Source organism: Crocodylus porosus, unplaced genomic scaffold (genome assembly GCF_001723895.1).
Source record: "Crocodylus porosus isolate Cpor-Errol unplaced genomic scaffold, CroPor_comp1, whole genome shotgun sequence".
NCBI classification, from domain to species: Eukaryota; Metazoa; Chordata; order Crocodylia; family Crocodylidae; genus Crocodylus; species Crocodylus porosus.
The window spans coordinates 49,419,875-49,441,625 of NW_017728951.1; the positions used below are offsets into that span (position 1 = coordinate 49,419,875).

Here is a 21,751-nt window from a genome sequence, read left to right on the forward strand (position 1 = left end):
ATCTGGACTCCTAAATATGATTTAATTGGATTTTGACTATTTTCCTCCTCTGTTTCTCCTTGTATAAGTATTGCCCACAAGATATATAGGTTCAGAACCCTAGAGACTAAAAGCTGCTTTTCATGTTTAGAAAGGCAGCTATTGCAAGGACACTAGCAGCTGTAAACTTCTTAAACATGGTCCACTAGTTCTCTTCAATCCTCACCTGTAGACTTCACCTTTGCAGATCAGACGTAGTTAGTTCAGTTGTGGTGAGCATTAGTCTTTGTCCTTTCTGGCTAAGCTAGTCAGCGTAGTGGGGAGATATTTTCAAAGAATCCACTTTTACACTAAAAAGTATTTTGCCCTCTCCTTTCCTTCACTTCCAGTCATGGCGGTGTCCAGAGATTACAGTGTCCATCCTTATTCCTAGCTAAAGCTTTAGAACAGTGGTTCTCAGCCTTGTTAAACTCAAGGAACCCCCCATAAATGCCAGCTCTTTGCTTTCACTCATTTTTAGATTAGAGAAATAATATAGCAAATTGTTCCATTGCAAAGCCCCTTGAAGACCACAATAGGTCAGATATTTTTGACACAATGGACTGCTATTTGAATTCTCTAGTTTTATCTTATGAATCCTGTGCAAGTGTTTGAACACCTATCCCTATTAACCTTGTGCTGTGTCCTTAAATGGATCTTGCAGCATCCTAGGGTGTGGTAGCACCCTGATTTTAAGAATCCCAGCTTTAGAATCTCAAACTTTAAGAACTTAAGAAGTAGCAGTAGGTCGCTGTCAATGAATAACAAATCTCCAAAGTTAAGTATGAGGACTCCCTGGTGGCCTACAAAGGACTCACTTTTCCTTTGTTACAACAATCCTCATCAGAAACTGTAAACCTCTAAAGCAGTGATTCTCAACCAGGGTGATTTGAACTGGAGTGCTGGCAGATCCTTTGAAGGGTGTTGGGAGGTATAAGAAGATAAGCAGCTAAGATAAACACAGGCTAAGGCTTGTTCCTGACTGAATGATCTCCAACCACAACTGCTCAGCCCCTCTGCAAGGAGGTATGCATTGCAATACATAATTTGAAATTAGGTATACTGGTTCACAAAATTTATGGAGGGGTGCCTTTAGTCCAAACAGTCATGTCTCGAGTCCAGAAAAGTTGGGAATCTCTGCTCTAAAAGTTCCTTGCTTAATAATGTAGAAAAATGCTTTTATGTTTTTATTGGTGTGTGACTGGGATTTCCTTGACACTTGGTTTATCAAATAATTACAAGAAACACAGCTGCTGTATTGTTTAGTTTTAGCTTAACAGGGGGTGGGAGGAATAAAGCAATGCATAATTTATGCAGTTGAAGAGCATTGTTTGCAGAATATGAGAGCGTTTCTTCTCAGTGTTTTTCACTGCAGAGATTCCCTGGAATATTTGCTAGCAATAAATAATTAATAAATTGATATTTGTGTCTGAAAAGGAGTAATTTTTTAGCCCCCAAAAAATGAACTCTGGCCCTCCTAACACAACAAAACAAAACAAAAAAACACACAGTAGTCAATCCCAACTTATTTCCATGTGCTTCTTGAAAGGTCAGGTCCCTCACATTCTTAAGGCACAACCTCTAATTTTTGGAATGGGAAGATGCTGCTCTTACTGTATCTGAATTGAACAGGACTGCACAGTACCTTGAGGCAAGAAATGTTTCTATAGGTCAGAATTACTACTGAGCAGGAAGACCAATATTTGAGTTTGTCAGAGCACTCTGTAATCTCTAAGAATATAGATGTATCTCTACCAAAATAACTACATGTAAATAAATTTAATTTAACATAGTCCATCAGTTAATTACTGTCTTCTCCATTTTCTTACCCTGCTTCTGTGATGTCTTAACTATAGCCTATCAGTTTCTTCAGTAGCAAATAAAAATAAAATTTCACTAAAATTATGATTAAGAGAAAGAAGTGTGATCTCCCTGTTCAGTGGGGGGAAAATACATGTGGCCAGTATAAGAAAAAACAAAAAGAAATTCTCACACCCCTTTAAAAGCAGGTTTTTAACAGGAACATAGACTGAAAGACCAAAGTGGCAGCATCCTGAAGTAATGAGTATTTTTAACTGGGGTAATACATTTTCATTTAAAAATAAAAGCCCTTTATTTTGTTTTTCTCCTTAAAAATGCAGTAATTTCCTTCCATGCTTTAAAAGGTGAAGAAAAGAAAGAACTATGTTTAATGTTCAGATTTGAGACGCTAAAATGGAATACACAAGGTTGTTTCATGCTACATTACTCTTTGATGCATAAAGCAAAAAATTCTAGGGAGTGGCATTTTGTTGGAGGTTGTGGTTCCTAGGTTATCACACAATGTATCGCCCATTCACATGGGCAGTGGTATTAAGTATGATAGATATACCAGTTTGCCTTATGTAAATACAAATGTTTATTGTATTTAAGATGCTCAGGTGATGTCTTTTCTGTAAATAAAAGAATCAAAGAAAAACACTTGAAAGAAAAACTGGATTTGCTTGTGATGTCAGATGAGTAGGAGTTGTATGTGGGAGGTATAGGTGTGTGGAAAGGGGCTGACATTTGCAGTATGTGTTGTTTGTGTTCCCTTTATTTCACATGTGCCTACTTGTGGTATTTATGGGTGGGGAGAAGGGAGTAAAAACCTTGATCTTTAAGTATTAAACTCTAGAATTAACTAAATGCCGCACAGCTCATTTGGGCAACTGCCATCTGATTTGGATGAAGCTTGTCAGCTAAAACCCATCCAACATGGAGAACAGTTAATATGGTATAAAGCAGGGGTGTCAGACTGAAATGGCCCACAAGCTGGATGAATGGCAAGTGGCTTGCCAGGACTGCACCACAGGGTTCACCCACTCTAGGACCCATGCCAGAGCAACTGTTAGGAAGGGTAGGCACCATGTGCAGCACAGGTCTCAGGCCACCCAGAGCTGGCACTGTGTACGGCATGCCTCCCAGACTAGTTGGAGCAGGTGCCAGGCTGGCTAGAGCAAGTTTTGCAGCATGTCCCCCAGGCCCTGTGCTTGAAGCTGGTCAAATCCAGCCCCCCAGGACATCAGATTGGTGAATCATGGAGCTCTGTAGGCCATAGCTGGCCTGTGGACTGCATCTCTGACACTCCTGGTGTAAAGTCATCTGAACAATGTATCTTGCTGCTGTTCATCCTCTTTACATTTTGGGAGAACTGGTGTTACTTTAAAATGCAAAAATATGGTTGGCATATTCAGCAGAGTAAAGGAAAATTAGAAGTTTGACCTGTTTTTTCCATACTGAGCCCATAAAAACTTTAGTATTCAGAAAAGAATGTATTAAATTATTGTTTGTTTTTAGATCAACAAGCTTAAGGTGTGTAGTTGCTACAAATTTAGTTTATGAACAAGTCGCATCATAGAGTCAAGCATCTTGAACATCTCCATTGTTTCAGTCATTTTCAAGTTTTCCCCACTCCTTAGAATTTCCCAAGAGATGCAATGGGTCAATAACAGGGCAAAGATAGGCCTCAGCCCTAATCTAATCAAGGGAGTGACAGACCTCATAGAAGAGGCTGTGTCACCTTGGAACCTGAGTACATTTTATCAGATACGTATTTAATAGGCTGTGACAGGGATGCTGATCTGGGTGCCCTAAGGACAGGAGGGAAGTCATGCATGGGCTTGTAGTAGTGGTTAAGAGGCAAAGGCTATCCCTAGCTCCATTAAAATGAAAGAAGTCAAAACTAAGTAGCCTTCCTTACATTTCAAATATCAGATAATCTCTTTAATGAGCCTTTCTCTGCATATGAATTTGTCAGGAAAATTATGCATCTTGTTAAGTCTCTTAAACTCTTGAACATGCCAGTTACATCATACAAAATGGTAAAATTCCTATTGCATGGAGAATCTTTTCAAATTGATTTGGTAGATTAGAAAGCAGCTGCTGGTTTTAAACATCTTGTATGCTGAGCAGTTAAAATGTTGCCCTGAAGCAGATAATTTGTAACCAGGCTGTTCTACACCTTTATGAGAACTCTTTTCCTTTGTATTTTATTCCAAATTGCACCTTCCTGGAAACATACACAAGTAGCTCATTTGCTCTACCAGCCAGAAACACTTATGTGAAGGGAAAGGTCTTTTAGGCTAGGGACAGACATTACACATAAACTGGTTGAAGTGATCAGAAACTGGTTTAAACCTGTAACCGAACAGATGTTCAGTGCACATAAACCAGTTTGAAAATGGCTGAAACCGGGTTGAGATAAACCTGGTTGAATGTAGTATCAGACTTAACTGATTTGGGTCAAACCAGCTTATGCAATGTCCATCCCAGCCCCCTTGCTGGCTCCACAGCAGGGCTGGCCCCTCCCATTTGCTCCCTGGCTGCAGCTCAGGTAGAAACTGCAGATGTCTGCCTGGCTTCTGCCCCCCCCCCTCCCCCCCCGCCAAGCAGGGATTCTGACGTCCCCTGTGCCTTACACAGATGCCTCTCAGCATTCGCTAGCAGACCACGTGCTGGCTACAGTTCATTCTGTGGCAGATGGAACAAGGGCTGAATCAACAGGTAGTTGGTAATGTTCATCGGTTGTCTTAATGGGGTGATTAAACACCGAGTTAGGGGTGATAAACACTGTTATCAATTCTCTGCTGGGCTGGTCAGGAGAGCGGGACCTCTCTCTAATCAAAGCATCCTGCCTGGGCCTAGCCATGCCCCCTCCCCCCACCCTAGCTCAGCATTATGGACGGGAAGGGGCTGGGGGCTGCTTTAGCACCTCCCAGCTTCTAGCTTGAGCCACTGAAGGCATGTGCCTGCATTTTTGCAGTCCAGAGGGGATGTCTGTTCAGTTACAAACTGGTTTAGACTAGCCAGGTTAGACTAACCTGTAAAGATTAAATCAATTCAGGCTCAGGCTTTTTGAATGTCTACCCCTAGCCTTAGGGTTGGCCACTTAGCTAACTAGTTGTGTCCTATGTATAATTAGTTAGTCCTTAATATATAGATATAGATAGATATTGCTTCTTGGCTTTTTTCTGAGTGACTTTGTGAGTGCATTCCTTTTCTTTTGCTATCTTGGGATTCTTTTCCATGTAATGCATGAGAACTAAGCTCCTTTAGTGTGTGGCCTCTCTGCTTCTAATTTGTACCCTTTTTGTTTTGAACGCAGGAAAGTTAGAATTCCTGAAATCTTTTATGATGAGAGTTGTCCTCTCCAAAACTTTTCAATTCTTTTATATTGTTCTGATAACCGGAAACTCCAAATCCTACCTAATTCCTAACGCAGTCTTACCCTGTCCCATCACCCTTCCTTATCCACTTAAGCTTAGGTGGCATCTAATGATAATTAGAAACCCCCCCCCCCCCTTGCTTCTGCTGTAGAAATCATGACTTTTTAATTCTGTATCCTGGATACCCAGAAACTGGGCTCCTCATCTAAGGGAATGTAGCAAATTATAGTTAAAAAAAAGCTACTGAGTCTTACTGTAAAGCTTCTGTTCCTTTTCCTTGGGGGAATAATCTTTCATGTATCATGGGATGTTTAACTCTTGCCTCTAGATGTGTAACTTCAGCAATTACACTTAAGTCCTCCAACTTAGAAGCATACTGTTTCTGAGTCTCAGTTTCAATTATCAAGGTTTTCTCTGTGAGGATTTTCATAAATTTGCCTTGGAAATGTAAATAGTAAAGCAAAGCTGCCTTATACTGCCTATTAATCCTTCAATTACATGGCTATAGAGTCTTCTTACTTCCCTTAATATAAAGCTAAACCCTCTTCTCCACTCCTCATAACCAATGCACTAAGGATTACTGACATGCCAGCAAAATCTGGTTTTTAAATTCCAGACTTTGTAGTTATGTGCTGCTACTTTTCACTACCTCTCTTTAACAAGCTGGAAGCAATAAAATGTAGGGTTGTATGAAGCTTCGCTCCTTGATTTGATTCGGCCCAATTCAGTGACAGAATCTCTGAATCCAAATTGAATCAGGAGACCCTTTAATCTCTCCAAATCAAATCGGAACCCTCTGAACTGATTTGGAGAGATTCGGAAAGATTCAGAAATTTGGCCATAGAGACAGCTTTAAATGTTTTTTCTACATACCTCTAGGTAGCAGGTGGCTCATGATTGCTGCTGTGCTGCAATGTCTCACAGAAGCATGGGGGGCTCCCTAGTGCGCTCGGCAGCAGACCCGGAAGTGGACCAGAAGCACTGGATCTGCCTCTGAGCATGTGGGCCCCTGCCCCTGCCCCATGCTCCTGTGGTATGCTCTGTCTGCCCCACCATCACAGCATTCACGAGCTATGCTGGTACCTTGAGGTATGTAGAAAAAACATTTAAAGCTGTGTCTATGTCCGAATCACTGATTCTCTGAATTAGCATCGAATATTTCGATTCAGATTTGGCCGAATTGAATCAGGGACTGTCCCTGATGCTCAGTGGCTGGTGCCTCCTGGGTTTGGGGGGGGCAGCAGGGGTCCCCCTATGGCAGATCACTGAGCCAGGGGGACACAGGGGCCAGCCCCACAGCAGGCTCCCCAGCAGACCTGGAAGTGGACCGGCAGTACTTGTGGTCCACTTCTGGGTTCGCCGCCAAGCACGTGGAGGGCTCACCCCTTTCGCAGTCCTGTGGGACACTCCATGCACCCCAGCATCACATCATTCACGAGCCATGCCTGCTACCTCAAGGTATGTAGAGAAACCTTAAAGCTGTCCCTATGTCCAAATCACTGATTCTCCAAATCGGCACTGAATCTTCAGATATGGATTCAGCCAAATTGAACAATTGACAGTGATCCAAATCAACTAATCGAATCACTGTCCCTGATTCGGGCCAAATCCAAATCCAAATTGAACAGGTCCTGCTTCATACACCCGTAATAAAATATCTCATTAGTTGATTTGAAAATGTTCTTAAGGGACCATGTAATGCTCATACATCATGCCCATATGAATTAGTTTAAATAATTTCACTAGACTGAAAGACCTACTATGCTTTTTTACTTCAAATGGGGTTTTTTGTAGTTCTGAGGTGATCTTTATTGTGTGGAATATATCTGAGAGCTTTAACTGAACAGAACAGTGTTATACTGATATCATCCCTCAACCATCTTTACCTTTTTCCTTCCAGAGATGGTAAATTCCACATACCTCAAAAATTATGTTTCATCGGACTTTATCATTCATGTATCAACATGATTTGTTCTTATACATTACATTTTGCTCTGTATTTGGACAACAATGGTATTTGACTGAGATTCCAATCTGATGTGACCTAATGACCTTAAAAAATCCAGCACTTAAAAAATCCAGGTTTCTCTTTCTATCATTATTTTGCATCTATGCAGACAACAACAGAGCAACTCTAATTTAGGTAGAATCATGCTGACCGCCCAGCTGTTTCTCAAACCAGTTTTAAATATCACTCTTCCTCTCACTTAGATTAAGTAGGTAAGTGATTGCAAAATACAGCGTATTGCTTTGAAAGGAATCACATGCAATATAAAACCTAGGACCTCTTTCTGGGTAGAAGTCCCAGCAGTCTTGCTTTTCATATGTCTACTGCCCAACTATACTCTGCTGGGCAGATGCACAAGCTAAAGTCTTGAATCCAGAATATGAAATTTATTCAGAATGGCAATTTGAAATGAACCTAGATCAGGATACATACTTTGGAAACAGTTCCTACTTTGTTAGGTCGTTTGACTCTCTCCCTCAGCCTATTTCCAGACAGCCCTGGAACATTTTTGTTTTCAGGAACTAAATCTAAATTTTGAGGCTCTGTATTTTATGTGAACAAGTGAGAGTGAGCTCCCTCAGTGACTCTTGCATTCAAATAATTGTTTTAATGTTTTTAATAAAATGACTTCAAGTAAGAAAAATACTTGTAGAAAGATCATAACAGAATAATAGATCCCATTTCCTTACAGAGCTGTTTAGACTTTCTAAGCAAGTGGGCATTTCATTAATGAGATGATTCACTAGTACAACTAGAGCACTTCAAAATTGCATCACTGGTTTTAAATTCAAAGTATCCAGCATAAAAATTATACCATTTATCTCAGAGAAATGATACTTTTTGTGTCATCACTGCTGCAGGCTATCACAACCCCTAGCTATCCCTTTTGTATTTGTCTCCTGAAATCTTAGCAATATACAGTAACAGGTGATCCAAAGACAGAGTTGTATAAAACTTACCAGAATATCAAGGAGCATGTCTTTTTCCAATAAGGAAAACCCAATTGATTGTGGGTATCCCCCCTTTATACTGCCTGTCGCTCACATCTGTATTAAGGCAAGGTGGTTTAGGAAATGTAATGAGACCTTGCTTGCTTTGCTGTAATTATACCCCTGGAAAACTGAAAGTATCACAGGAGGGTAATGCACAGAAGGAAACCGTGACAGCCACAAGCTTCCACTACGTAGAGATCATGTGCTGCCCTTTGCGGGTGAGGACTGGGAACTTCCACATCTTCAGTGACTGAAGTGCAAAATGAAATAAAACCAAGGCTGTTTAACCTTTTTCCCCCTGTAGAACCACAGGGACTGACATACTAGGTTAGAGCAGTGGCCCAGCTTCTTGTCCACTAGTCAGGTACAGCAAACAAAGATGAAAGAAAAACAGACATTTTTGGTGGAAGGTTATCCCATGGGACATCCTCCTAGCCTGGATTATGCCCTTAAGATTGGCTGTTGATATGTTTCCCAGAATATTTCTTTTGTTTTTTTAGTGACAAATTTCCCAAATATTGTGCTCTTTACGCTTACCAGAGAAAAATAAAATTTTCAGAAACTCACTGAGAAATGAGATTAATATTGTGAAGGAAAGCATATATCAAGACACCCGTGTCAATAATCTTGAAACCACTGGAATTTTTATTATTATTCGATCATTATTACTTGTTTCCAGTAGCAGCTATAATGTGATAAGTTCTTTGCATTGGTAAAAGAGCTTAATTACTGGTTTCTCAAGCTAGTTATCCTAGTTATCCAATCAGAAGGCTGAACAAAAGCTGTTTTGGAATCTAGATTTAATGGACCTCCCTAGCATCTAACTTTTGCTGCACAATGCACTGGGCTTTCCATCTGCAAGCAGTCCCTAATCTGTAGCTGTTAGAGTTTACAAAGTGAATCTAATAGGCAGCATAGCAGGGGTGGACCTCGTGGAGCCCTTCAAAATGGGCAGGATGGAGCACTGATAGAAGGAATTCAGGACTTGCATGCATTAAGGACTATGCGAAAGAAGTCACAGAGGTCATTTTTTGAGAGCTATAAGGAGATGACAGTGGCAGATTGGAGGAACAGCCATCAACACAAAGCTTGACAAGGAAGAATAAGTATATAGGGGCATATTTATACAGATCCTTAAAGAAAGTGACCAGTAAAATAAATTTGATGCATCAGTGAGAGTGACATTGTGAAAATGATAGGTGAACTCCTGAAGGGAATGTGTATATTTGGAGAACTGAAGAAGTGGATGTTGTAGTTGCCAGGGCAGGATATATAGAGCAGCCCTGAATCCATTTTGGCTGTTGCCATGGGAAGTAATGGGCACATCTTGAAAGCTGAAAGAAACAAGTGTGAACAAGATGAAACTCCATGGTGAGCCATTACTGCTTTTCAATGTGTCACCAGCCTCTTCCATCCCACAATCGAATGAATCTGATAGTCTTTCTCTACCACCCAGAATTTTCACGTTAATGTCAGAATTCATTTTCAGCTAAGTACAAGATTGCTTAGTGCAACTCCTTCCATATCAATCACTTACTACGTCAGCAGTTTCAAAAAAAAAAGAGAGAGAGAGAGACTTGCATAAGAATCATAATGTAAAATAAATACTTACTTTGCATTTCTTAACAGCAGCATTGCACAGTGGTTCTGCCATCCAGCCTTTCCTGGTGGGTGGACCGCCAGCTATTTCAATTTATGATTTTTGTCATGAGTCTTGCCTCCTTCCCCTTAAAATGAGGGGTGCAATGTATTACTATTTAGGACACAGCTTTATTTTCCATTCACATCCCTGTAATGGTGGTGTCAGAATAAATTTGACATGCAGAGCTGTTGAGGGCTGAGGGCTATAACAAAGGGATGGAATAGAGGGCAAAAGAATAGCAGCACAAGTTTTGGGATAATGAAGAAGGAGGAAGGCTAGATCTTAAAGTTAAATGCGAAGTTTATACCAATATGAAAGGAATGCGATTGGAAGATGTAAAAAGAAACAACAACAAAGGTGACTTTCAAGGGGATTCTTTAGGATTTGAAAAGAAGCTAGGAAGCAATATGTAATTTGATGCTGATACTGTCTGCATAGCCAAATTGATTAGATGCATGCTGAACAGTATCTTTACACAGTCTTCAGAAGCTCTCCTAATGAGAGGCGGTATGTTGATGAGGGCAGCAGGATTCTCTCTCCTTCCTACCTGAAAAGTGTTGTGGAACTTTCAAGAACAGTGGCAATACCATTGTGACTTGGTAGAAAGAGGATATACCACTTTTCTCATAGACCATCTAGAACGTGATACAAAAATAAAAACTAAGATAAACTAGAAACCAATACTTTGGCATCCTCACAAGGTAGAGTATGACTCTGCATATCCAAGTTGTTTTAGAAACCAGTGAAAACTCATTTCTAAGTTGATATATGGCATCATTTGCATAAAATATTAAAATAATTCACCTTAAAAGGATCAAGCTGATCTTCATTTGTTTCTAATCCAACCTGGATTTTTATCCTGTTTCCTGCCAGGAAATTCAACACTTTATCATTATTTGACAGCCTCCACAAAGGGAGATGATGACTAATGGAAACAATTGGTAATTGGTGACAAGAATTTTAAAAAATAGATCTTATATTTGCATACTCAGTCTTACGGCTGGTGTGCTGAGCACTTGGGCACATGCTTAATTGGATGCATGTTAATATTCCCACTGAGGTCAGAAGCCTGGTAATTTGCAGGATCTGGTGTGTTCTTTTTTGCTTTCCAGAGTATTACAAAAAATGAAGTGTTTGTTTTTACATCTGCTGCTGACCATCAGAGAGAGAGACAACCAAATGCCATGGCAGAATAAGTTCCAAACCAAGGCCAGTACAAAAACAGATTATTTTCTATTTAGCCCTGTGCGAGGTGAATAAAATCTCCTTCTTTTCTTGGTTCCAGTTTCCCAAGATTCTCCTCCAAAAAGATAACTGAAGCATTCTAACCCTTCTCAGCAATACAAAGCTGTACTGAGAAAAGGACTCTTTTGGAAATGCCCTTCAGCCTCCTAGGCTGTCAACAGAAGTTGCCAAATGAAGTGGACTCCAAATGTCCCAGCACAGCTGATTTGCTTTATTGTTGTCCCTTGTCTTCCAGGGTTGGGTTCCTGCCACTCCCAAGGCTTCAGGGGCCCAGTTCTGCATGCACTGGGAACTCCCTGATAAGGGAAACAGATGTCACCCTACAGGAGAATTCTTGGGATATGCTTGATTGGGCTCATGGACAGCCTTCGGCAGGTAGAGACCACAGGCAGCTCTGGGCTGACTCCAGTCTTCCACTTTAAAACAAACCATGAAAATGTTTATGGTGGCACAAAACTCCCACCTGTTTGCAGCCCCGGCATACAAATGAAACTTGAATATTCTCCCTAAAATCTAGCAGATGTTGTAGTGGTGTTCCTGGCTGAAGTGTGTACAGAACACTCTAAACCAATGCCCCAGCTTTTCTGTGGGGATATTTTGTAGGGGAGATAAAAGTACTAAATTTACTTTGGCTTCAGTTTTTTTCAATATATTTGAAAATTTGGTTTTGGGTAAATAGGGGGATGAAATTACATATTCTACTTAGATCATACTAAGGGCACTTAAAATGTAAGCATCTGCATGTTAATGCTCATTAACTTGTGCTAAGTGCCCTGTGAGTATAAAGTTACACCACTTCAGGTGAGGGTCTACTCTAGTCTCTGCTACCTAGCTCATGTAAGGATAACTTCAGTGTGCTCCACAGAAATGAAACAAGCAATTTGCAGTTGTCCAGTATCCCATAATGCACAGCTCCCAGCCCCTCCCTTTCCTCCCCACACCCAGAGCAGAGTTAGAGCAGAGCCAAGGTGTGTTAGCTCCTAACCACATTCCTGCTTGCCAGTCTTCTAGTAAGAAGTCAGAGCTGTGCAGGCAAGAAACGGTATGATGAACCCTTAATATGCAACTCCTCGCAGCACATTCTAACTTTATACACTGCTTAATGTTACAGAGATTTCGCATGGTCTATCTAAGTGCAATGTAACTTCACCCCAAGACAAATAAAAATGTCAACACAATTTAAACATATCAAACTAAATTATTGTTCAAATAAATATTGTGCTGTTATAAATAAGGCCTTAGATATCATTGTGGAAAATTACTTATGAGTATAACATTCTGGCATGTATATACAAAAGTTGCAATTATGGATTCTTCTTTTGGGTTTCATTTTCATAACCTGGTTGCTCTACACCTGAATCTGTTTTCTTCGAGTTATGAAGATAATTACTTTGGACACCTAAAATCATTAGAGACTTATAGGAAATTTTCTTGGGAAAACCTGAAATTGGAAAAATGCAAAGCTGAGAGATACTTCCATGCCTTTAATACTATGAGATAGCATAATGTGTTCATGAACTGAGTAATAGCTCTGTAAACAATTTAGGATTCCCCTACTGCACTGCCCTGTCTTCTAGTCCAGAAACTACCCGAGTCAAGTCAAGTGAAATCAAAGATCCTCCTGAATCTAATGACTCATTGGGTTAGAGTGGTTAAGGCACACCAGTTACTAAATGACTAGCTCTCCATTTGCCTCTGGTTGGGAGACAGGAGCTTTTGATATGCATACAAGCCCTGCTTTGGACTTATCTTACTAGAGCTGTAGCAAAATGCCTTAACTGCTATGCCAAAGCCCCCCTGATCATAACAGAATAACAGTAGCTTGACCTTGCATGTTAGCATTCAACTGTGTTCCTGTGTTTTTCTTGTGTTGTTGTTGTGTAGAGAACAAAAATACTGCAACTTTCCTGTTCAGGAAATTTTAAAGACTGTCTTGACCCCTGAAGGAATTGTGCATAGGGCATTTTCCTAAATTGACATGGACCCAAGCCCCAATTATTAAGAAAAGCACTTAAGGTTAATGCTTCAAGGTCTCCAGTGGCAGACTCCTTGTTGACTCTTTCCATTGTACAGTATCCCTCTTTTGTCCTCTCCATTTGCCCATGCAGATGTCAAAAAGGAGTTTGTAGGAGTGGAACAATATTTTGTCCTGCCTGAGAATTGGCTTATGCCAGCTAGGCATCAGGGTAAATTTGGATGACAAATCTTCCGTTAACTTCATCAGGAATATGATTTGGACCATTGCAAATGGGGTAACATCAATACTTATTCTGCTGTGTTATATTCTGAATCTTATACTTCAAAATGCTGTTTACAGCTGAATGACATCAGTTTTCAATAAGTTGAATCAAACCATAGAGGGTCAAGCCACAGAGTAACTTACAAGCAGTCATCTTCTTTTTGTTAAGAGAACTGTTTCCGGATAGTACAGATGATGAAATAGATCATCATGTAGAAGGAAAAAACCCTCAGAATTTTATGTAGTAGAAACAGCATATGTGAAAGTAAAAAGATAACTTTTAGATTTGGAAAAGTAGGAAATTACAGTAGAAGTTGGTGTAAAAGTTCTTGTGGTTTTTACACTTTTCACCCTGTTTCTTTTTTCTTAAGAGATTTAAAAATAATAATAATAAAAAGACAAAAGAAGAAAAATAATGAAACCCAAAATAAACTGCTGAGTTTTGGGGTGGGGGTGGTTTACTAGTACAAGTTGACATGGGTAATTGGTATCAAAGAGTAATTACAGCAGAGATACCTCTGTCGCTGCACTCTTCCCTGTTAAGATTCTAGCCTAACATAAAATTAATGACACAAAATACCGCCTTGTAAATGCACAAGTACTGCTTATTGTTGACACACAGTTCAGTGTGTATTTTTTTTAATATCAAGGAACTGTAAATGCCAAAGGTTTTAAAATTTGAAGTACTACACTTCCCAGGAAGGCTGTTAAAACATAAGACTGCAAACAAAAAATGTAATTTCAGTAGCTTTGGCAATGATTAATACTTTCAGTTGTAGCACTGAAATAGATTAGCCTTATTTTTTTTTCTTCATTTGATTGGAGTTCTCTGCTTTTATAAACAGTCATTGTCAAGGTCTTCTTTGACTTTGCAGGAGTAGTGAATTGTTGGCAAAAGGGAGGTTGATGGATTATATTACTGAATAGTAGTGCTGTACTTTACCTTTGGTTTAGTGTTATTTGCTCCAGTCCCTCCTGTGGCCATTTTGGTCCCGAATGTCCTGGCACATGCCTTTCCATTGTAGTAAACCAGCAAGGCTGAGAGAGGGACACTGGTGTATGGGGAGCTTAGTGTCTCCATATACACTGCTCAAGCTTTTGCGCCCTGGAGAAGTTACTCCAGCTTTGCGTCACCTTTCAAGGGAGAATTATGTTCAATGAGCTGATGTCTCAACATAATTCTATTGGCTCACTAGGTAGACAGATGCCTACTGCCTACTGTAATTTTTGGAGTTACTCTAAGGGTTTTGCAAGAGTACAAACATCTGTCCCTTTTTATTGTTTGTATAAATCCAAATACATTTCTAAACCATGTTTTTCATTTGGAAGTTTACAGCCACTCAGAAACTTGATGCTGACATTTTTGCATCATGACCTTCTTTTATATACAAAGCGACAATAAACCAGGGCCCAGATTTGTGCTGGGCTGCTGCCATTGTAGCTGTTAATGAAAATGAAGAACAAAATATGTTGAGGATAACATAGAAGGAAAAGCCACCAAGAATTTGATACAATATGGAAACTTGCAGCTAATAGAGGACTTATAAATACTCACATGTTAGAGTCCTGGTATATTAATAAGTAACAAAGAGGTCAGACTCAGAAGCTCAACAGACTCACTGGCAGCCCTGAGAGTAAAGTGATCAAGGTCCCCAAAGTGAGAGTGGTTTTGTGTGCTTTTCAGTGCTGATTGGCTTTCATTGGAGAAACCAGGAAAGGCTACAAGATTTCAGAGGCTCTGTATTGAGATTGTGACTGTAATGTATATAGAATACTGACTAAGTAAGATACAGCTGGTTGTTGAAAGGCCAGAAGCACTCCTACTGACACTACAGTAGACATGGTTAGGAAAAGTTTCTCATGCGAATTGTAAGACTGTCTATGATTGGGACTTGCTCTGTGGCTTCAAAAAGGTACCATTTGCTTGTTGTACCTGTGATGCTGCTTTGGTCCTGGGACCCAAATACATATGCTGGAATATGTACATGTACACTCGGGGTCCTGTTACAGGCCTACAGTCAGAGGTCCCGGTGCTAAGGACCTGGTGGACTGTCAAGCCACCTGCTGTTTTTGATTGGGGAATTTCATTTGGAATATTGTAGCCCTGGTGAAGTTCTGTTGTATATTACAGTGGTACAGTGATGTGCTGCTTTACTGCAATGGAGTACCAATCAGATACTGATGGCTGGTGGTGTTCAACTGATTGCTGTGGCATAGTCATTGATATGCATCTGTGAGTCAGCTGGACCTGCTTTAAAAGACACTGCTCTCAGAACATGACCTCAGGGGAAAAGGGGAATGTACAGAAAATGTGACAAGGGATCTTGCTTGCTCTGCCATTCCCATATTGTTAAGGAGGGAGGGGGAATACCAGCAAGATGTTAACTAGAAAGGAGAGAAAAATTCAGATATGGCACCTTGGTGTAAAAGAGGAGATCCTAATACAGAAAAAGTCTGCCAACTACTAATCTATAATGTGGTTTTCTGGGAGGATTTTAGAAGCTTCACTTGTGTTAAGCTTAACTTCAGTGCTGAAATTTGTTCCTGGGCGTAAATTGGAAGTGAAACAGAATAGAGAGGATTGTGTAAAAGTTTGGGATTTTTTTTTCTTTTTAAATCAGTTATTGAGGAAGGAATCTATTTTTGTCATCTCTGAAATACCTCATATAAGATGTGAATAAAGTGTGTTTACTTTATATTTAATTAAAGCATGTAACTAGGAAAGAGGAAGTAACTAAAAATTGCCCATTGCGTGATGACTGATTTGGGGCTTCCCAAGGTTAGTCTTTAACTGCCCACTGCAGCTGCTTGTTTTGTGTTACTTGCACTATCTTGCCCTTGATCTTACCTCATGGAAGGGGGAATTTTGCATTCAAAATCTACAGCTGTACATGAAAGGATACCACTTTTTTCTATTTTTAACTCCTAATCTGAAAGGTAGTAAGACAGACACGAAACTTGTTTTAAATTGTGCCAGTGAAATAAAACTGAATTTATAACAAATATACAGTAGGTTAGGAAACAGACAGACTCTGACAAAGGCTTGGTGCTCCCTTAAAATGATGTTAAAACTGCTTAACGTGATACACAATGCTTTTCTTAAAGGATTCTGGCTAGCAAGGAAAAGCACTGAAAACAATAGTAAGTGGGATTGTTAAAAGTGCCTGAGAAGCAGATTCCACTGTAAAGCAATGACATTTGTGCTCCTTGGTCAGTTAAGCACTTTTGAAAATCACTTCCAGTAGGTGCAGAAGTTGTTGTTGCATGGAAGAAGACCTCTAGATTTTAGATCAGACTTAATTTTTAGCATAGGCTGCCCCTTTTGAATTTACACTAGGTTTTCTTGCAGAGAAATGTGTCTTTCTTCCATTTATTTGAAAGTTACTTTTATGTACTTGTCCCAGCCACACTACAGTATTTAAAATCAGGTTTGCTAAGAGACAGAACGATCTTTTCTTTGTTTACATTCAAGACTGGAGAGTTGGGTTTTCTTAATGGCTTCGCAACAGAACTCCTCTGGGTTTGACTGCACTAGAAAATCAGCTCCTGTTAGAACACAACTTGGAAAAGTCAGTTTAACTACACAGGATACCAAACATGGTTTTTTTGGCAAGAGGTGGGTCATGTCAACTTGTAGCAGTTTCAGTATGGTTAACTCATGACTTTTTTACATGAAGTTAAACACTTCTAGTCTCTGTCCACATTGACTGCAAAGTCTTTATTTAACCTCCCGCAAAGTAATGTCCTAATTTTCTAGCGAAGATAAGCTATACGGTGTAATCCTCAGGAGTGTTGGGAACATGGAGTTCTAATTGACCATTGAGGCTGCATCCACACAAGCGTAAGCATTTGTTTCCCCAGGAATAAGAAGCAGCGATGCACTTTGTGCCATTGCTACTTATCCCCAGGTAATCCCCATGCCACATGCCTTCTGGCATGCAGCAGGTTACCCTAGGTGGAGTACGGGAGGCTGGGGCCAGCAGCTTTATCTGGGGCCCTAGGGGCCTCAGGGAACTGCAGCCATGGAGCTCCTGCAGCTGGGAGCCAGGCCAGCAGCCAGAGCATGGCTCTGGCAGGCCAGGCTCTATTTTGGGCAGTGCATGCTGCTCTCATGTGTGCCACCCTGTTTTTTTTTTTTTCCGTGCAGGTTCTTTTTGATCCTGGGACCAACTTCCGCCCCATGCTTCAAGGCAACAGTGTGGGGAATGCCTGAATGTATAGTTTGTGGTCCCACATACCACCCAGCTTCACTCGTCTGGATGCGGCCTATGAGAACTAATAAATGCTCAGCAGCTCTAAAAATCAGTTTCCAACATTTCCCATTTTCCTTTGCCTCAGTTTCACCACATGTGTGAAGGCAGTCATGTCTATACTATCTGTTGGTGTCCTTAATGTTCTTAAAGTGCTTTTTTGGAGGGGGTGTTCACCTGCAAAGCAGTTTAGAGGCTAAGGACCAGAAGGGCTTTGCTTCCTTTATAGGGAAGGGACAGGTTCATTTACATGGTTATAATGTTACTTCCCTACAATTCCACTTATGGAGTCTTTTGCTTTATTTCTATTAATTTATTTTTAATTGTATAGAGAACAGTCCATGCCTTCTTACTATGCTGAGACATAGCTCAAGATATGGCCCAGAGGGAGTGGGTCACTCTAATTTAACAGTTAGTGGACTTTGATCATGACATTCGAACTCAACAAAGAAAGGAATGAGGTTCTGTCCTAGAATCCTAAGAAGTAGAGACTGACTAAAGGCATTGGTTTCCTCTGGATTCCTGCCCAACTCAAGAGTGACCAAGCATTATAGCTGCAGCAGTGAGCTGATAGGTAAGCAGCACTGGTCTGTATTAAGAGATCTGGTATCACAGAATTAGATCAAAGCTGTATGTTGGAACAGGCTGTGTTGATGTACATCTCTTGTAGATTGGTGCAGACTAAAAGTGGATTGGAGCCCTTGAAGACCACTGATTAACACCTTGTCTAACAGGACTGGCACGTGAGTGTTTGTGGTAGAACACAGAGTTCTGGACCTCTGTAACTTGGACAATTGTACTTTGAACTGTAAGCACATGGAGATGCTTGCTTTGTGTAACTGTTTTTCTGATAATACTTTCAGTGAATGAACATGGAGAAATACCACTGTAAAGATGACCAAGAGGGTTATATTTTAATTTTCCAGTGATAAAAATAGGAATATGCATCTAGGTGAAGGCTTGAGCAACAGATTTTTCTTTTAGAAAAAAGCACTCCTAAAGAGATTGCTGTCCCGAGCCAGGAAGTTCAGTTGCACATGAACCAGTTTTAAGTGATCAGAAACTGGTATAAACCTGTAACAGAACAGATGTTCAGTGCACATAAACCAGTTTGAAAATGGCTGAAACCAGGTTGAGATAAACCTGGTTGAATGTAGTAACAGACTTAACTGATTTGGGTCAGACCAGCTTATGCAATGTCTGTCTCAGACCCCTTGCTATTTTAAGTTAAATCAGACTCTCCCAGCATCCCAGCATGGTCTCTGGGCTGGGTGGGGCTCTGTGCTCCACAGCAGGGCTGGCCCCTCCCCTCTGCTCCCTGGCTGCAGCTCTGGCAGAGACCAGCAGAGTCTGCCTGGTTTCCTCCTCCTGTTCACCCCCACCCCCCAACTCCCTGCTAAACAGGAATCCCCTGTCCCCTCTGCCTTACACAGATGCCTCAGCATTAGCTAGCAGGTCTGTGTTGTGGCAGATACCGGCATTGGCTTAGGGCTTTTTGGAGCTAATCAATGGCTTTAGTAATGTCCCTCCATTCCTTCTTTGTTAAGAGCTTGAACTAATGAGAGAGGCTGTTTGTTTTCTGATGGGGTGATAAATGCTGATAACAGCTGATAAATGCTCTGTTATCAAGGAGGAGGGGAACCCTTCCCTAATCTTGCTGGACCTGGCCATGCCCCCTTCAGCTTAGCCCTGTGGAAGGGAAGGGAGGGATGCTCTAGTGCCCCTGCTATTCCCCCTGCCCCTCCCTCCCCCCCAGCTTCTAGCCTAAGCCACTGCAGGCATGTGCCTGTATATCTGGGATGTCTGTATGGTTACAAAGTGATTTAGCCTTGCCAGGTTAGGCTAACCTGCAAAGATTGAATCAATTCAGGCTCAGGCTTTTTGGATGTCTGTCCCTAGCTGATTTGTGCTTCTGTTATTTTTACCTGGCAGATAAGGAGGGGGAAGATAGCACAGGGAAGAGGCTGAAATACCTTCCATACCACTTCTTCTATGAGTCTTTTCCTCTGTTAAGTAACTGCTTTGCAGACTGAGTAGTCCTGACAGCTCTTTCTGCAGTTTTTCAGATAAGTTTTTCATGTCACATTGATTTTTTTTTTTTTTTTTTTTTTTTTTTTGCAATGAGTAGATGCCATTAGTTCCAACACACGAATCATAACCCTGAGGCTACTTCTCAGCATGGCACTTCATAAAATGCAGACTCAGGACTTTGTTCACAACTCCCATGCCATTCTGTGATCCGATATGAAGCATAAAAAATGATCCAAGCAGTGTCACACTATAAGTGACTTGACAGACACTATTCCTGTGGAAGTTCAGTAGATGAGAATTAAAAATTTGCTTTTCTGAGAGCTAAAGAACAGCAGAATTTTGACCTTAGTAACAGTGTTGCAAAGAACACAGATCTCTTGTCACCAGTGTTATAACAGTTGATGGACCTTGAGTGAACCCTGTGCAAAGAAATGTGTGAGCATTTTTCTGGCCACATGACAACTTACTGTATGTAGCAAGGTCTACACTTACTACTACTACTACTATAGCACTTTAAATAGTGCATAAATGGAATGGTGTTCCAGATAAAGTCACTGAATTTCTGGTAATATAAATCCAGTTTAACCTGGCTGCATTGAGTGATAAAACCATCTTGGGCATGTCTGTATTGTATAGTTTTTCTGGCAGCACTCATTTTACACACAAAACTATGAGTAAATCCATATGCACAGCTACCCTGTGGCAGCAGGACCCCATCTTTCATCCATCAGGGCAACACCAGTTCTGCACAGGATAGAAACTTTTAGAAGGTATCTGATGTGCCTGTCATCTCTGTTAGCTGTCACAGCCCCTTTAACAGTGAGTCTCTCAGGGTGCACTGCACACTGTGTTAGTATAGCAGGCATAGAGGGGAACAGAACTTCTAGGAGCAGGGCAGGTTGCTGGGCCCCAGAAGCTCCTGAGGGCAAGTAGCCCTGAGCTGCTGGCCAGGGCAGGTTTTTATACTGCTCCCCTGGCTACAGATCCAGGAGGAGCCAGGCAGGGTTATTTTGCCCCAGTGGGCACAGTTTGCTCCACAACATAGTGCATGTCATGTCATTTCAGTTAGACTGCTGAACCAGCATCCCAAATCCACGTTCTTCCACAGTTAGAACAAAAGAGAAAAAGGGAGGGATTGATCAGATGGGCAATGTTTTATTGCTATATTTACAGTGTTAAAGGAATTTGGAAGCCTACCAGAGTCTCTAGCACCATAATAAAATAAATCCTAAATATCTACCTGTTTTAAAGTTTGCTTTTGGTTTCCTTATCATATGGGTGTATGATGGGGGAATGTGGAGTTTGCAGGAGAGGGGGGGATGTGGGTGGGTGTGGAGGGATGTGGGGGAATGCGGGTCAGCGTGTGTGTAGGTGTGAGGGGACCGTGGATGTGGGGGATGCTTAGGAGGAGTGGGTACCCTGCCCCCCACAGGGGAGAATCCCCCCAGCACATAGACTATGTTGCCTGCAGGGTCCCAGCCCCCTGAGGGGCTATAGCCCCTCCCAACCCCCCCCACTGGTCTCCAGCCCCCTGCTCATTCCCTTGCTCATCTCCAGCCTCTGGAGTCTGGAAATGAGCAGGAGAATGAGCAGGAGGCTGGAGACAGCAGGGGAAGTCTCCAGCTTATCTCCAGGGGCTTGTCTCCAGCCTCTTGCTCATCTCCACCTCCCTGCTAACTCTCCTGCTCATTCCCTTGCTCATCTCTAGCCTCGAGAGGCTGGAGATGAGCAGGAGAATGAGCGGGAGGCTGGAGACAAGCAGGGCAGCAATCAGGAGGCTGGAGACAATTCAGGGATTGCCCAGCTCTTGATCACTCCCCTGCCCAGCTCCAGCCTCCTGCACTGCCTGCAGCTTACCAGCAACAGCAGCGGTGGTGGGGGCCACTCGGGGCCTCATGGCACAGCCCCACCCCCGTGGTGTGAGGCAGCGGGGCTCAGCCCTGGCTGCCTGGAACCTACAATGCTGCTGCCACATTGTGAGAGTGCAGCCTGACTCAGCAGTGCACCTGGTGCTGTCTGAAAAGTCGGGGGTGCTGCAGCTGTCACCCGGGGCTCAACACCACTCAGTCGAAGTGGCTGGGGCTCTGAGACAGTATGCAGCACCCTGCTGAGCCAGGCCCATGTGATGTGGCAGCAGGGA

The 21,751-nt window shown here is 41.7% G+C and overlaps 1 protein-coding gene across 2 annotated transcripts in view; it reads right to left on the reverse strand.

Moving 5' to 3' along the window:
- RASGEF1A (RasGEF domain family member 1A) overlaps positions 1-21,751 on the reverse strand; it is a 315,066-nt gene that overhangs the window by 63,957 nt on the left and 229,358 nt on the right. The window contains exon 2 of one of the 2 annotated variants that reach the window (XM_019556013.1): positions 9,817-9,931. In XM_019556013.1, coding sequence (XP_019411558.1) covers positions 9,817-9,858 — 42 coding nt within the window. In that variant the 5' untranslated portion in view covers positions 9,859-9,931. Of the gene's footprint in view, positions 1-8,171; positions 8,248-9,816; positions 9,932-21,751 lie in introns of those variants that run through there. The other variant, XM_019556015.1, reaches the window with a different exon arrangement.